This window comes from Phycodurus eques, chromosome 7, assembly GCF_024500275.1.
Source record: "Phycodurus eques isolate BA_2022a chromosome 7, UOR_Pequ_1.1, whole genome shotgun sequence".
NCBI lineage: Eukaryota > Metazoa > Chordata > Actinopteri > Syngnathiformes > Syngnathidae > Phycodurus > Phycodurus eques.
In genome coordinates, this window is record NC_084531.1 from 2,430,748 (window position 1) to 2,449,055 (window position 18,308).

The window sequence follows — 18,308 nt, forward strand, 5'->3', positions numbered from 1 at the left end:
GGTGATTATAAAATTCAGGTTCCTTCAATTTACACCATATGTAACGAGACACACACCGTCCAACTCAACTTTCATCGCGTCAGTCCATATAATATTCTCCTAAAAGTCTTGCGAATCATTCAAATGTTTTTTTAAACAAAAGACAAGCCTTTATGTTCTTTTTGGTCAGCAGTGATTTTCACCTTGGAACTCTGCCATGGATGCCATTTTTGCCCATTCTCTTCCTTATTGTTGTGTCATGAACACTGACCTTAACTGAGGCAAGGGAGGCCTGCAGTTCTTTAGAAGTTGCCCTAAATTCCTTAGTGATCTCCTGGATGAGTCATTGCTGTTCTCTTGGGGTAATTTTTGGAGGCCGGCCACTCCTGGGAAGGTTCACCCCTTTTCCATGTTTTCTCCATGTGAGGATAATGGCTCTCTATGGTTCGCTGGAATCCAAAAGCTTTAGAAATGGCTTTCGTAACAATTTCCAGACTGATAGATGTCAATTAATTTACAGGTGATGGGGCTGGCGACCAGTTCAGGGTGTACCCCGCCTCTCGCCCGAAGAGAGCTGGGATAGGCTCCTGCACACCCGCGACCCTAGTGAGGATAAGCGGTACAGAAAATGGATGGATGGATGGCCATATAATTAGAATATCATGAAAAAGTTTATTTATTTCAGTAATTCCATTCAAAAAATTAAACTTGTATATTATATTCATTCAAAACACACGGACTGATATATTTCAAATGTTTTTCTTTGAATTCTTATGACATGGTTGTAACTGACAACTCATGAAAATCGCAAATTCAGTATCTCAGAAAATGTGAATATTACTTAAGACCGATACAAAAAAATATTTCTAGAAATGTTGGCCAACTGAAAAGTATGAGCATATACAGCACTCAATACTTAGTTGGGGCTCCTTTTGCCTGAATTACTGCAGCAATGCGGCGTGGCATTGAGCCGATCAGTCTGTGGCACTGATCAGGTGTCGTGAGAACCCAGGTTGCTCTGATAGTGGCCTTCAGCTCTTCTGCATTTCATGCAAATTTCTTGATGCCTCTGTGCCATTTGCACAATCATCACTGCACCAGCTATTGGTCTATTAGTCATCTCAAACTGCTCTAATTGCTCGAGGACTCGGCATCATTTTGTACAATTGTCCAAAGAAGAAAATAGGACCGGCATTACTGGTAACCTTTTATTGCTCAGTGACTGTCTTTTTGTGTGTTTTTTTTTATGTCTCACAAGTATTCTCTGTCAATTGACTGCTCTCGTACGAGAGCAGCTCCAACTACCGGAGAAAATTTCCCTGTGCGTTTTTGACATACTTGATGATGATGATGACGACATACTTGATGAAAGATGATTCTGATTCTCTCTTCCTCCAGACTCCGGGACCTTGATTTCCAAAGGACACGCGAAGTTTACTTTCATCAGAGAACATAACTTTGGACCACTCAGTAGCAGTCCAGTCCTTTTCATCTTTAGCCCAGGCGAGACGCTTCTGACACTGTCTCTTGTTCAAGAATAGCTTGACACAAGGAATGAGACAGCTGCAACCCATGTCTTGCATACGTCTGTGCGTGGTGGTTCTTGAAGCACTGACTCCAGCTGCAGTCCACTCTTTCTGAATCTCCGCCACATTTTTAAATGGGTTTTGTTTCACAATCCTGTCCAGGATGTGGATATCCCTATTGCTTGTGCACTTTTTCCAACCACATCTTTTCCTACCCTTCGCCTCTCTATTAATGTGCTTGGACATAGAGCTCTGTGACCAGCCAGCCTCATTAGCAATGACCTTTTGTGTCTTGCCCTTCTTGTGCAAGGTGTCAATGGTTGTCTTTTGGACACCTGTCAAGCCAGCAGTCTTCCCCATGATTGTGTAGTCTACAGAACTAGACAGAGATACCGTTTAAAGGCCTTTGAAGGTTTTTTGAGTTAAGTAGCTGATTAGAGTGTGGCACCAGGTGTCTTCAATATTGCACCTCTCCACAATATTCAAATTTTCTGAGATACTCAATTTGGGGTTTTCATTAGTTGTCAGTTATAATTAGCAATATTAAAATATTCTTTCACACAGGGTCAGGTAACTTTGAATAGTTTTTTTCTTAATAAAGGAAACCACAATTTAAAAACATCATTTTAAGTTCACTTGGGTTTTATGTGTCTGACATTTGTTTGATGGTCTTAAATATTAAAGTGGGGAAACTATGCAAAAATAGAAGAATTTGAGAAGGGGGCCAATACTTTCTCACAACACTGTATGTCTATTTTTCCAGAAGCGCATTTGTGAGGTTACACCAGAGGTGGGTAGTGATGCGCTACATTTACACTTTTACATTTACTCAAATAACATTTTGGATAAATTTTACTTGTCAGAGTAGTTTGAATGCAACATACTTTTTTTACTTTTACTTGAGTATTTATGTGAAGAACTGATACTTTTACTCTGTTACATTGAAACAGTTTGGGAGGTTACCCCTTCCTGTACTACCATGTCTGTGCACTGGTGCACAAAGCAAGGTCCATAAAGACATGAATGAGATAATTTGGTATGGATGAACTTGACTGGCCTGCACAGAGTCGTGCCCTCAACCCGACAGAACACCTTTGGGTTGATTTCGAGTGAACAGTGAGGCAGGCCTTCTCGTCCAACATCAGTGTGTGACCTCACAAATATGCTCCTGGAAGAATGAGCAAAACATCGCAGAAGCTCACTCAAAACCTTGTTGAAAGCCTTCGCACAAGAGTTGAAGCTGTTATAGCTGCAAAGGGTAGACCAACATCGTATTAAACCATATGGATTTAGAATGGGATATTACTTAAAATCATATGAGAGTCAAGGAAGGTGAGCGATAACCTTTGGCAATGTAGCGTATGTATTCATTGTGGTAGCTAGAGGAGATATAAAGAGCTGCCTGAACCTCTGGTTAAATTATTGAAATAATTGATTCAGAATTGTTTACATTTGCATGGTGATGCATCTACAGTAAGATTCAAAGACAAGATATTTAATGTTCGAACCGATGAACATGTTTTTAACAAAAATTGTCTCATTTTGAATTTGATTGCTGCAACACAATCTTAAAACGCTGGGACAGGGTCAACAAAAGACTGGGGAAGTTGAGGAATGCTCAAAAAACACCTGCTTGGAACATTCCACAGGTGAATTGGTTAATTGGAAACAGGTGAGTGTCAAGGAGTATCACCGAATGCCTCAGTTGTTCGCAAGTAAGGATAGGGTGAGGTTCACCACTTTGTCAACAACTCTGTGAGCAAATAGTCCAACATCTTAAGAACAAAGTACAATTGCAAGATATTTAGGAATTTCATCATCTACAGTCCATAATATCATCAAAAGATTAAGAGAATCTGGAGAAATCTCTGCATGTAAGCGGCAAGGGTGAAAACCAACATTGAATGTCCGTGACCTTTGATCCCTCAGACGGTACCACATTAAAAACCAGGATCATTATCCATCCATCCATTTTCTTTACCGCTTATCCTCACTAGGGTCGCGGGCTGCTAGAGATGATAGGCTCCAGCAGCCATGTAAAGGATATTGCCACGTGGGCTCACGAACACTTCAGAAACCATTGTCGGTTAACACAGTTTGTTGCTACATCTACAAATGCCTGATAAAACCATGCAAAGTGGAAGCCATACATCAACAACACCTAGTAACACCGCGGGCTTCTCTGGGCCCAAACTCATCTGAGATGGACTGACGCAAAGTGGAAAGTGTTCTGTGGGCTGACATGTCCACATTTCAAATTGTTTTTAGAAATCATGGATAATGTGTTCTCCGGGCCAAAGAGGAAAAGGACTATCCGGATTGTTGTCAGCGCAAAGTTCAAAGCCAGGATCTTTGATTGTATGGCGATGCGTAAGTGCCCATGGCATGGGTAACTTGCACATCTGTAAACGCACCATTAATGCTGAAAGGTAATACAGGTTTTGGAGCACCATATGCTGCCATCCATGCAACTCCAGTCTTTTTCAGGGATGTCCCTGCTTACTTCCTCAAGACAATGCCAAGCCACATTCTGCACGTTAGTAGTTTGTAGTAAAATAATGTGATTCTGAGGGTAGATTGGCCTGCCAGCAGTCCAACAACTGTCTCCCATCACGAAAATGTGTGGCCCATTATGAAGCGGAAAATACGACAACGACCAGTCTGTTGAGCAACTGAAGTTGTACATCAAGCAAGAATGGGGAAGAATTCTACCTACAAGGCATCAACAATTAGTCTCCTCAGTTCCGCCACAGTTATTGAATGTTGTTTCAAGGAATGGCTGTCCCAGCTATTTTGGAATGTGTTGCAGGTGTCAAATTCAAAATGCGTGAATAGTTGCAAAAAAATACAAACAGTTTAGCAGTTTGAACAATAAATGTCTTTGTTGTGTATGAATTAAATATAGGTTGAAAAGGATTTGCAAATTATTGTATTCTGTTGTTATTTATGTTTTACACAATGTCCCAACTTTATTGGAATTCAGGTTTGAAGTTTAACAGCATAGAGCTCATAGATTTATTGTGCCTGTTGTGTGAGCTACAGTAAATTTGGGCAAATACAGATAAAAACTACTACAATTGGATATTACAGGTAAGTATTTTGCTATCACAGCTTACCTTCAGATGGAATCCTAAACTGACTACAGTCGAAGGGAAAAAGCACAGGTTAGGTGAAATCCCAATCTTAAACTACAGGACAGACTTTGAAAAGTTTGCTTTTTGATGAGAGCTTTTTCTGAGTCCTAAAAAGTCGTAGTGTGAACCAAGTCAATACTCCAACTTTCATATTTAGTCCTTAAAATGATTGCCCCTTCTGGCACAAATCCTGAAGGGATTGAAGAAAAATTAACATTAGGCTACTGTAATGTTTTGCACACACAACACTGCTATAAATTCTTTTAACCAATTAAAATACAATACACAAACTAAAGTTGAAGTGGTAATAGTAATACTGAATATAGGAAACACGTTACCTCTAACAAGGTATTTCCGAAGAGCTCGTGTGATCTGAGCCACAGTGGCACTCTGGATGCTACATCCAAGTTGCTGAAGGACGACTCTGTTGCCATAATGTAAGAGTCCACCCATGAAGATGGGGTAGAGCTCAAAAGGCTGAACCTCGGATTGTTGTTGTGATGGTGGACCATGTACTCCCAGGAGGCTTTGCTCAACCTGATCCAGAACGTCCTCATTGTAGCTATCTTCCTTGCGGAACAGCTCAGTGGCCATCGTCCTGGCAATGTTTCCCTTGTTTTGAGTACTGATTTTCTCATAAAACTTTGGAAAAAGCTTGAGTAAGTTGAACACAGCAAAGATTCTGAGTGGAATGAACTTGGAAAAGATATTGACAACTGCATTAACGTCCTCAGTGGCCTGACCAATGGCAACAGACACCTGCTCGGTCAGCTTCTCCAGAGCAGATCTATTCTCCCCGAGAACCACATAGAGTGCCGCCAGGTACTCCTGCATGGCTGGAACAGCAAATACATATCGACTCTCATCATGTTCACAAAGCTCTGTGGGTAAATGCTTGCAACTTTCAACACAGGGAGCGAGAAAAAAGTCCAGCACATCAGTCCTGAAGACAGCCAGCTGACGTAACTCCTCGTCCGTCTTGGTTTTTCCTCCGATCCACTGCTCCAGCTCCTGTTCTGAGAATGAGGTGCGTTTGTATGTCACGCCTTCGTAGGCTAGTTTGCCAACTGTGCGGATAACATACAACATCAAAGAACTGTGGAGATCCTGAGTGGGTCCACTCGCTCCAGTAGTTTTGCCCAGTACCTCCCCACCAAAGTTGAGCCTGAGGAAACTGGTATATATGCCAGTCAGAGTGCGGATGGGTGCCATGGCGTCAGTGAAATGCAGGAAGTGCAAGGTGGCACATGTGAGCCAACAGTAAGAAGGCAGAAAGCAGGCTGCAGCCAGCTGGCTCTCCCTCTGGAGATTGAGGTAAAGCAGCTCTATGAGAGCCTGAGCGTTATGTGCCTGCACAGTTTCCCCACTCTGCTGCAGGAGACGGCTGGTGAAGTAGGCACGCTGACGGTTCGGGTCTTTGAAGCCACAAATCTGTGCATAGCGACTCACATATTTTGGAGGGATGCGATCCAAGGCAGACAGCCTGGTGGTCACTAAAACACTGGCCTGAGAAACACAGAACAAACAGATGATCATACATCTCAACATTTTACAACAAGCCTGGGCAATACTGCTATTACTACTACAGTACTACTACTACAAATAACTTAGATTTATATTCTGTATTTGAAAGAACCCAAGGTAGGTCCAACTTGTAATGATTAAAATCACAGAGATGAGGATGTTAAGAAGGTGGACAAGTTTAGCGGTCCACAGTAAGCAAGAATGGATATCTTTTAAGGCGGGCACAGTAGCGGTTTTTGATATGGACGACACGGGCATCCATCCAGGGTGGCATTGTTTGAGGGGCAACACCGGCAGAGTAAAAACAAACAACAGAAAACCCTTCATTCATTATTTTTAATATAAGAAACTGAGCGCAGCAGTGCACGTCCTCATCTGAAGGTGTCGCACTTGACAAGTACGTAACGTGCCTTGTGATTGGCTGACACAAGGACTCATACACTTCAGCACAACGTCTGATTGGTTCGCAAAGTGCACCAAAATACCATGACACTTCACGGCACCGTGTTGTTACTGTTGTAACACGCGGAATAGAGCATACAGACGGCATATGCGACAAGCGTGTCGAAATATCCAACAAAAATGAGACCAACAGCATAGTTACTTGCAAAATATATGTCTATCTTCAAATACAATAAAAGCACAAGTAAAATAGCAACAGTGAAACAGAAATGCCTAATTCTTTGGAGCCAGATGAACACAGGCTATAATAAGACTTGCTAATTGAAGAGTAATGGTGAGTGATATTTTTAATCATTAGTATTCTCCCCACTGACTCCAGTGTGGAAGAGAGTCCAACCCCTGAAGAGGACAGGTAGCAGAGCCCAAGCTGTGTGTGGAGGCGAGCCCGACTATATGTAGTCGGAACTTCTCCTTCCCTCCCAGAGAGATGATATTCCACGTCCCTAGAGCCAGCTTCTGTAGCCAGGGATCGGATTGCCACCGTCCATCTTACACTGCACCCGACCCCTATGCCCCCTCCCACAGGTGGTGAGCCCACGGGAAGGGGGACCCAGGTTACCCTTTTGAGTGCAGGCCCAGCCACCAGCCGCTTGCCTTTGAGCCCCACCCCCAGGCCTGGCTCCAGAGGGGGGCCCCGGTGACCAGCCTCCACGCAAAGGAAAACGTCTTCCAGTATTTTTATACATCATGGGGTCTTTGGAGCCGTGCTTTCCGTGGTCCCTCACCTGGGATCCGTTTGCCATGGATAACCCTGCCAGGGGCATAAAGCCCCCAGACAACTTAGCTCCTAAAATCATTGGGACACACAAAACCCTCCTCCACGATAAAGTGACAGCTCAAGGACAAGGTAATAACAATAACCCAATATATACAATACATTTGCATTGTTAATAATTTCTAACATATTTTTTCTTTTCCTGATAAATAATAATCAAAACACTCCTATGGTGACACCAGATGCATGTTCACAGACTGGCCCTGGGAGGATATTGATAAAACTCTCATGATCATTAAAGATGCCGGTTGCTTTTTTTACAACAACCGACGAAACATGAATGAATAAATCCACAGATGCTGAACATCCCATTTTTAAGTATGTTGCATCTTGGTTGTTAAAATTTTCCATGCTGTTTTACCTCAGGGAGAAGGTACTTGCGGAGAAGGTTGACCACCACTGCACCTGCAGGCATCGGCTCATTTGGGTCACTGCAAAGCTCTGTGGAGCCAATCCGGAAGTCCAGTTTCATCTTTTCCATCCCGTTGAATAAGAAGAGAACGTCTTTGGCCTGGTTGCCCTCCCCATTCAACAGAGGGTTTTTTTTCAAATGGAGGTACTTCCTACTGACCAGGTCTCTTAAAGACGCAACCCTGGACAAAACAAATCACAAATAAGAATAAAACAGTTACAATAGTTGAATGAAGCTAGGAGGGTATACAAATCAATGTGGCGGCAGTAAATTCTGTATTTAAAGCGCTCCCAAACGAAAAACTGTGTTTCATTGCTGAAAATGTGCAGAGACTGAGAACAATACTTAGTGGAACCTTGATAAAATGTACCCGGATATAATGGATATCGGATAAAACGGACCGTTGGGACCAACCAATGTGTCCAAAAATAGTTTTCATTTGTCACTTTAACTGTCGTTGACAAAGGCTGTTCGATCCAGAATTGGCCGCTGTTGTTTACGGTGGGCGGCACAGTGGACCGACTGGTTAGAGCGTCAGCCTCACAGTTCTGAGTACCCGGGTTCAATCCCCGGTCTCGCCTGTGTGGAGTTTGCATGTTCTCCCCGTGCCTGCGTGGGTTTTCTCCGGGCACTCCGGTTTCCTCCCACATCCCAAAAACATGCATTAATTGGAGACTCTAAATTGCCCGTAGGTGTGACTGTGAGTGCGAATGGTTGTTTGTTTGTATGTGCCCTGCGATTGGCTGGCAACCAGTTGAGGGTGTACCCCGCCTCCTGCCCAATGATAGCTGGGATAGGCTCCAGCACGCCCGCGACCCTAGTGAGGAGAAGCGGCACAGAAAATTGATGTTTACTGGGGCTGTGGCGTAATATTGGCAGAGACTGGGAAGACGTGTTTCTGGGTTATAGATAGTCAATATAAATCGCCAATATGAATAGATCCAACTACCGGATGTGCGTATGTGGCAGCCATGTTGAATGTGGCAGCATTTCCACCCGGCTGCCATGATGGCAGGAGTTCATCTATTATGGAATCATATCTCGCAGAATGTTCTGCGCCGCAGAGAGAGTTTAAATGGCTGTCAGCGTTGTCAACGCAAAGAGGAATACGACAGACAATTCTCTGGAGTCTGTACAATGGTATTTTTGGTACAGTAACTGTTTTTTGTCACGCCATTCATTTGTGGCAGCGTATTTGGATCTCGGAAGCACTTATTGCGTGTTAGCGTTGCAACATGCTACGGCGTACTACGCTTGTGAAAGCGGCGCTTCGATATCGACTGGGCGAGCTAGAAGCACCTTGTTGTTCTCGCCAGCATCCCAGCAAACATTGAGACATGGGCCGGGAAGCGGTTGCTGTGGACCTCCGCTCCGCGAAGGCAGCGTCCTGGCTCACAGCGACCGTCACCGAAAACCCCCGTGAGTTAGATCTCCACGTGTCGCGCCCCGCCCCCCTCCGTCGAATTGTTTAAACATATTGTAACAGTATCACACTTTAGTGGTATACTAGTGAGTCGAAAGTGATGTGTGAGCCAACATCACACGGAGAGGGACTAACGATTCTAACTCGTGTTAAAACAAACAGTATACCTCCGCAATTACATTCCATTAGTCCCAAAAATGAATAGGTCCACTCCATATCAATGCAAAAATAAATCATCTTACATATGTCCCTCTCTTCAAATGTAATGTCTACATTAAAAAAAATAAAATAAAAAAAAAATTAAAAAGAGGCTGCTCAGAAAAATATATATTTTTACAATGCCACTAAACGGAGGAAAATAAACTATGTAGGAGTCCCATGATGAATTTATTTATTGTTACTTGGCTGTTTCTAAACCTGCGTTGCCTTTAATGCTGCGTTCACACCGGATGCGTTTTGGGCGTTTCACGCAGCAGGATTACATAGAAAGTCAATGCAATTCCCCTGTTTCAATTCTTGACCATTTTGAAGCCTGATTTCACATAAAGTACAACAGCCTGATACACTTTTTATCTTTTTATCCCTTCATTCATTGTCCAGCTTGTTAACGAGTCAAACTTTAGAAATTTTTTTGCTGTTTTGGGGGTCTTTTAATAAGGAAATACCGCCAATGTTCAATGCAGTATCAGCATTTATGGTATGCTGTTTCACAATGAGTAGTACTGTATTCCATACTTTTCCTTTAGGGTTTATTATATATATATATATATATATTTTTTTTTTTTGTCTGGGCTCCAATTTCAATATTTTCAGTTACTTTATAACTGGTTTGGGTTTACTACTTATCTCATATTGATACTTGTGTACTATGTTGCTGTATTTTTATTGTTAATGTATTTATTTTATGTTGCTTTATGTTGCTGTAGGTGACACTGACATGAAAAGCACCCAAAATAAAATTCATTATTGATATGATTCAAAAATATATAACCTTCAAAAACAGCTTTATAGCACAAAATGTTTCCATTTCCATCCATCCATTTTCTGAGCCGCTTCTCCTCACTAGGGTCGCGGGGGTGCTGGAGCCTATCCCAGTTGTCATCGGGCAGGAGGCGGGGTACACCCTGAACTGGTTGCCAGCCATTCGCAGGGCACATACAAACAAACAACCATTTACACTCACAGTCACACCTACGGGCAATTTAGAGTCTCCAATTAATGCATGTTTTTGGGATGTGGGAGGAAACCGGAGTGCCCGGAGAAAACCCACGCAGGCACGGGGAGAACATGCAAACTCCACACAGGCGGGGACGGGGATTGAACCCCGCACCTCAGAACTGTGAGGCTGACGCGCTAACCAGTCGTCCACTGTGCCGCCCTGTTTCCATTTCATACTGGAAAATGTAAACGGAGCAGAGGAATTGAGGAGCATCTTCTCCGTCTCCTGAAGGAGCGTACAAATGTTCCTCTACCGCGACACCACCCCGAGGATACGACATTCATGACAAGCATGATTTCTTCCCTGAAAAGGAATATGTAAAATTTCAAATGCATAAATGAATATATGAACAGAGCACATATACTCTAAATTTGGACCAATAATGTTCGGGTGGCAATCCTTTCTAGGAAGAATTCAGGCTTTTATACTTTTTTATTTATTTATTTTTTCTTGATGGATGTTTAGTTGTTTTTTTCCCCCAAAAAAGCCAAATGAAAAATGAAAGTGGACACCTTCTTTACAACCCCTAAGTAGCAATATAACATTTACACAATCTGAAATATTGTTTTTATTTTCCTTACACCTATATATAATGCACAGTATTGCGTTTTGATTATTTTTTTTGGGGGGGGGTATGTACATTATACATGAGAAATTACAGTATATCATATTTCAATAACTAAATGATGTACATGCATTTAACTTTTATCAGAAGACACCACCCATAAAGAAAACTATATTTGAGCAAGTTCGGCTTTAAACCATGATGTCATCAACCCGTAGTTATGCTTGTAATCGCAGCATACGCAAACATCCGTTAACGCGTTTACCGGGTTTGGTCTCGTGATGTTCCGCATATAGCGGACTGATTATGGTAATTGATTATTTTGCCCTTCTTAATCACATACTATGTGTTGTGATTTTTAAAAGCAAATAATCAACTTTGTCATCCTTTCTGCTCTTCTAGTCTTAAAAATGCCAAGAGACAATAAAAGTTATTCCTCAGTGCAAAGAAATCGACTACAGTAGTGCCTTGAGATACTAGTTGAATTTGTTCCATGACCACGCTCCTGACTCAAAACACTCATATCTTAAATGATCTTTCCTAATAGAAATTACTGTAAATGCCATTAAGACGTTCCAGCCTCGCCCCCGGAAAAATCTTTTTGTTTTTAAGAAGGAAAAATAGTACTCTATAATATTGTACTTCATAAAAACAGAGTGAATAGAATGTAAAGAATGAAACAGTTTTTGCATAATGATTTAACGGTGCAACTCAATTAATTGTGCTGCTTCTTCCGATGTGTCAGCCTTGGCCATCGGGAGGCAGTATAATACTGTAATACAGACACAAACAAAGAACAGTACTTCTACTACTTCTGTAAGTGACTCAGTAAGATGCTGAAATAGGAGTCATTTTTCGCAGAGGATAAATAAAATATGCCTGTTTGAATTGTTATATTACCCGTCGACACATGTTGCTCCTCAATTTGTGTTCAACTATCCCTTGCTTCTAAAACCGAGATTATTGATGCTAATGTTAGTCAATGCTAACATTAGCATGTCAATAGCATTTTACATTGTTTGTTAGCACTAAGCTAAGAGGACTTTCCAAAGATAAAGCTAGGTGGTTGTTTTAAATGCATGATGTGTAATTACTGTTTCGTTTGACAGTAAACTTCTCATGGGAGTGGCATTAAAGAGCTTGAAGCTTCTTTTGATGAATTGTTCAATATTTGCCAAACTGCTGCTTACGAAGTGAGTAAGCAGCTATACCATACAGCGCTCCCCCCCCCCCCCCCACACACGAAGAATGGAAAAAAATAATAAAATCGGTTGAAGTATCTCAAAGTATCACACTTTTATTTTTTAGCTGTAGACTTGTCACAACAGTACTACTACTTTTTAGACTGGAAGGGTATTCAATTTAAAAATCACCCAAAAGAAGTCTGTGCAATGTTATTTGATATACCCTATAACGTTTCAGGAATACTTTTCAATACTGGCTGATAAATTGACTGGAACTTTGGAATTTGCCCGTGGAATTAATCACACCTGCTTATTTGCTCAAGTCTCAAACTGGCAAGCAGGTCCTGAGTACTTGGTATATGGTAAATCGATTCTTAAAACTCACAAATACATATTAGTGGGTATTCACAAATTTTTTTAAGGTATTAAAATGTTTCATGACTTAACTATGTTCTTGTAACTGAGACTTCTACCCGTCTTTCTCTGTGAACATTCGGTCGCGGTAAATACTGTTTACACATAATATCTGTGTGTGGGTGGTTTTTTTAGGCTGACTTGACTGTAAATATTACTTCAGGCCCATCAGGCCTGACACTACTCTAGTTTCATTCATTGCAGCGCCATTTTTAGCAGATTGACTGTAATTACAAATGAAAAATACATACACATTCTGTTTTGCTCATCCTATCCAAGTTGACAGAGGGGCTACAGCCAATTCCTGTTTATCTAGCATGAATATCTAGAGCGAAAGGCAGGGTACTCCCCTGGACTGGTCACCAATTAATCACAGGGTTGACACAGAGACGGACAGGAATTGATGCTCACATCTATGGACAACATAAGAGTCTTCAAAGAACCTAATTTACATAGTTGGACTTGTACCCAGAGAAAATATACACACAATTACCCACATTACAAACATTTTCTTACTTTGTTAGCTCGCCAAGATCCTCACAAGAAAAGGGAATCAGCAGTTTGAAGTCAGTCAGCATGGTCCCAGCGCACCAATCCAGCACCAGCTTTCGGACAACTGTGCTTTTACCAGTTCCCACTGCCCCGTACAGCAGAACGTTGAGTCCTCTATCTTCAGGCTGGTCTTCACTGATTTCAAAGAGCTGCTCCACAGTAATGGAGGGGCTGGAGGAATCCTGATTTTTCAGGGTGGAGCCAAGGAGTCCGGCTCTTTCCTCTGGCTTCCTCTCCAAGATTAGTGGATCCACATGCATTGTCTCTGGGCTAAAGAATCCTCCAAACTGCTTCTCTTCCTGGGGAAGATGGCTGAACCATAAGAACAGCTTCCTCTTGTGGAACTCAGTCGGATCTACTGTACAAAAAGTGAAAGGGGCTGTTAAAAACATTACGTTTGTTTCCAGCATATCTCCTGCTTTCAGCCTAAAGGATGCCACACACTGAGCAACGGAGCCGAAACAGACTGAAATGTTGCGCAGTGTGCGTAGTTTGCCACTGTTTTCATGAGTTGCCGATCAGTCGGCCACAGTTTTTGCATCGCCGGCCCGCATCGTCGCAGCTTACAACCAATCAAAATAAATACAAGCTTTCACTCACACTGAAAATACATGGGTGTTTTTAAGCACGCGAGACACTGAACAGCCGCCACGATGCCCCGAGCCATAAGCCAATCGCTTCATGTGCGCGGTCGCGTCCGCAACTCTTATTTTTATGCGATGGTCCGGTCCAATCTGGTTCAACCGCATCGCGCAGTGTGCGGCAGGCCTAGTCTGGCAAATGATGACTTTGAGATCATCTGGATTTAAACTGGCGAGTCTTACCTTCACGGCTAAGTAAACTGAACCAATACTTTGCTCATGTTAATCTTACTTTTATTACTACTTTTGTTTACCTTATTTATGAAATCGATAACATATCATAAATCCTTTCATTGAATTCAATGTAGCTGAAAATTACAACTATAATAATGGTATAGATGTTAAAAAGCCATCTGAAAGTGTCTTGAAGGCTAACTATTTAATACAGCTTATCTACTGGATCTCAACATAATTGGCTGGTGTAATAACTGAAGGTTCTAGTAATGGTACAGCTATTAACAGTTACCTATACTCCCCTTCAAAAGTATTTGAACAGTTAGACCAGTTGCCTTTTTTATTTTTTAGCTGTAGACTGAAACGTTTGGGTTTGAATATGAGACGAGATCAAAAGTTCAACTTCAAAATGTCCATGCAATTAGATCCGGAACTGACACACAACTTAGAAGAGCATTATTTGTAGTGAGTACATCCCATCTTTCTGAACGCTTTAGCCTTTCCATCACGTTGGTAAAGGTTACTCTTTGTCAGTACATAAAACCTTGCAGAATTGCTTGCTCTTGTTTTTGTACTGTAAATTTCTACCCATTCCAAGGCTATAATTTCAAGGCTAGAAATATATATTTTTGTCCTTTGAGGAGCAGTTTTGCTAATTATTTCTTCATTTGAGGAGCAATATTTTGTAGGTTTATTGCACAGGGACCCGAAGCAAGGTTATTTTTATTTTTTTTTAAACAATACAAATATGACAATATAACAGTTGAGTTAAATGCAAGGCTGCAGCTAACAATTATTTTAGTACTCTAGTATCCTACTGAAAATTCTATTGAACGAGTGAGTATTTGGATAAACAAAATGTTTGTTTGATTAATGAGCAATTATAAATACAAAAGAGAAAATAAAGAAAAAGAGAGCAAAAAAGAGCTTGCACTTGAAAACATACGCCTAATTGGTTTACTTTTTTTCTATAATCAACAGTTTTTATTTCCTAAATTCACATTGTGCATAAAAGACATAAGGCATTAATTTAAAAAAAACAAGGGCGAATGTAATACACACCTGCGTAACACGTATTAGTCACATGTTACAATATCCATCCATCCGTTCTCAATACCGCTTATACTGTCCAGGGATGAAAGGCAGACTATACCCTGAAACTGGTCACCAGTTGCAGGGCACATATAGATATGGACAACCACTCACACTCACATTCACATTCAGACCGTCACTGAGTGGGAACTGAACCCACGCTGCCCGCACCATACTCAGGCTGATGTACTACTACACCATCAGTGACTATGTTACAATATATTGTCTCGAATAAAAAAATTTGGTGAGTTAAAAAAATAAAAGGTGCTGCCTTCTAAAAAGTGTACCTGCAAATAAAAGTCGAAATGTTCACCTCTTGTCTCATACAATTTTGTTTTATATCAAACGTTTTCAGTCAACAGCAAAAATTAAGGATTTTGCCTCCCTGTTCCAATACTTTTTGGGGAGAGTCTAATATATATGTCAAGGAAAAGACAGATTTTTGTCCGAATGAGCTGTTCACCTGGTTGTACTGAAGTGGACCAGGCTTTCCCGCAGAAAAATCCAGCAGCTGGGAAGAGACAAACATCCGCTCTCCTCTTCCACTTCCAGAATACAAAAAGGTGACTCAACTGTCTTAAGAAAAACAGGGCCTAGTCACTCTGGTCAGTTCAGCAAGAAATCATTGTTCATAAACTTTATAGGACGCTCCACTCCCACAATGAGAAAGGTCACTTTCGTTGTTTCACACCACCTGTTCTCAAAAGTAAGTCTGATCGCTATGATTATGCTTCACATAATGATTAATAGCAGAAAACAGCTGCAATTGGGCCGCTTGCAGGTTGAAACAGGTACCTGTATATCAACATACCTTAAACTGGTGGATTTACGAGAGCACAGCAGATTATCACCCTTTTATTTGAACTAAAAACTCTTCAAACCTGCTCTCTGAGAACATACAGAGTTTTTTCCCCCTCCATATTCATTAGAACTCTCATTGAATGCCCTGTCATGCTATCATCAAATACCAGCACTTCATCTAACTACCGCTTAAACCGGACCTGGCATTCACACACATCCACTTAAAACTTCCCCTTCAAGACACCTGTCACATTGTTTACACGCTTGCAGTTCTGGTAAAGTCCGACAGGTCTGTACACTTCGATACATAGTATAAAAGATTATGGGTCGGACTGGAACATTAAGATGGGTGTGTGCATTCACGACATTCGGAGGGTTGAGTACGCGTGTGTTTTATTTCTTTCTTTGGCTTTTGTTTTTTTGCAATCACAGAATGGTACCAGTGACTCCAAAGATGCGATTATTAAAGCTTTTTATTTCATAATAGTAATAATAACACGTCTAGAGCGCTTCTCAAGACACTCAAAGCCGCTTTCCACTAATCAGATGACAATAACAGTAAGGTGAGTGAGCAGAAAGCCCAGCTGGCGGAGGGCTGGTATTAGCGATGGTACACCGCGGTGGGAGGCAGAAAGGTCACGCCGGCCGGCGAGAGCCGAGCTGGACGTCAGGGGACACGGAAGGATGGTCGGGAGCCGAGCCCGCTGCACGCATGTTCACGACTCACAACCGAAGACGGGTGTTCGAGAGCTTGCTGAGAGAGAGAGAGAGGTAGGTGATCATTTAGCTGAAGTTTTTTTTTTTTTTTTTTTTTTTATATATAAATAATCTCCCCGCCTTTCCGACTTTACTATACATGACAACAACAACGCATAGTCCTTCGGTGAACGTGTTGAGTGACCGTGAACCTCGGGGATGGATCATTAACTGAATGAGGAAGCACTTGAATGATTTTGTGAAAAAGAACTGAACGAATATTTTTAATGAACTGATTTGCATGATTCAGTACACTCAAAAGAACTGCCGTGCCCATCACTAGTCTGTAAAATAAACACAGTCCCTCGACTGTTTTTGTTTTTTGCCCCCAATATGAGTCACTTTGATTGGCCTCGCAAAGGCTACGATTCCCGGTCATGTGACTGCATTGTGTCGTCTGATTGGTGAATTGGAGGCAAATGACATGTGATCCCGTTTGATTGGCGTAACAGCCGCCCTATGCGGAAGTCGAAGATGGAGTCGGAAAATAGGCCCGAAAAATAGACCCGCACACGCAAGAATGAATAAATAAAAGTAGCTAACGGCATGTCAATCATTGTAACGGAGTAAAAGTATCGCTCCTTCTTCACATAAATACTCAAGTAAAAGTACGGTGAATTTAAAGTACTGTGACAAGTACAGTTGATGGAAAATGTTACTTGAGTAAATGTAACGGAGTAAATGCAGCGCGTTACTACCCACCTCTGGTGTTTTGTATGTCAGCGAACAGAAGTTCCACTCGTGAGTGAGAAGCAGAATAACAACACTTGTGAAAAGTCCACACTTAAATAGAACTTACCGCTGCAGCGAGGAGCTCATCCTTCTTGCTCTGCTAAAATAATTAATGCCAGTGGAAACTGCGGTTTTAGCTGTATGGAAAACAATATATGGTACAGCAATGTTGAACAAGGAAATTATCATTTGATCCGCGTACTAGTTTAGAAAACACACAGAAACCACACGTCTTCCTACATTCACACTTCTACGTGCAGTCATTTCACCCCGTTATACGTGAGAACCTCTTCTGCAACTCCGACGCTTAACAATGATTAGTACTGTAAGTACAATCACTAACTATTCTGTAACTATAAAACCGCAGTTGTAATAAGAAGGTCACTCATACCTCATTGTCAATGGAAAAGGGTAAACTGGATTAGAAGCAAATGAAACGACGTGGTATTTTTCATCTTTTATATGTATATACCATACTCCTACCGTCCTTTTTATTGTCCGCAGCAGAGCAGTATCCAGAAGCTGTCGTTGAATTTTCTCGGTTGTCCTGATCGAGTAAAACCCCGAATAAATGTGTGATAAAGCGTGATTCTCTTCCCGAGAAGGAAGCGCCTGAACTCTGCGTCCGCAAGTGCCGCTTCAAAATAAAATGAGATGTCGCCAATCTACGATACTTCATGTAGCAGTAAACGACAAGTTTTCATGTGGAAGTGGGTTATGTGCAGGGGTGATGAGACCGGTAGTCTATTTTGTACTTGTGTCATGACAAGCGTTATTAACAGCAGACCTTAGACTACAATGAGCTTTATTTAGACGTAAGAATATTGACTGGAAAAGTATATATATATATATATATATATATATATATATATATATATATATATATATATATATATATATATATATATATATATATATATATATATATATATATATATATGTG

General features: G+C 41.4%; 1 protein-coding gene across 3 annotated transcripts in view; it reads right to left on the reverse strand.

The window, feature by feature from the left end:
* The window catches only part of nlrx1 (NLR family member X1), a 33,931-nt gene extending 15,984 nt beyond the window's left edge, over positions 1 to 17,947 (reverse strand). The window contains exons 1-6 of one of the 3 annotated variants that reach the window (XM_061681681.1): positions 17,849 to 17,947; positions 17,433 to 17,502; positions 15,540 to 15,652; positions 13,134 to 13,527; positions 7,762 to 7,993; positions 4,978 to 6,145 (exon numbers count right to left, since the gene is read on the reverse strand). In XM_061681681.1, coding sequence (XP_061537665.1) covers positions 4,978 to 6,145; positions 7,762 to 7,993; positions 13,134 to 13,527; positions 15,540 to 15,652; positions 17,433 to 17,452 — 1,927 coding nt within the window. In that variant the 5' untranslated portion in view covers positions 17,453 to 17,502; positions 17,849 to 17,947. Of the gene's footprint in view, positions 1 to 4,977; positions 6,146 to 7,761; positions 7,994 to 13,133; positions 13,528 to 15,539; positions 15,653 to 17,432 lie in introns of all 3 variants that reach the window. The other 2 variants (XM_061681680.1, XM_061681678.1) reach the window with 2 other exon arrangements.
* Positions 17,948 to 18,308: the final 361 nt, after the last annotated feature.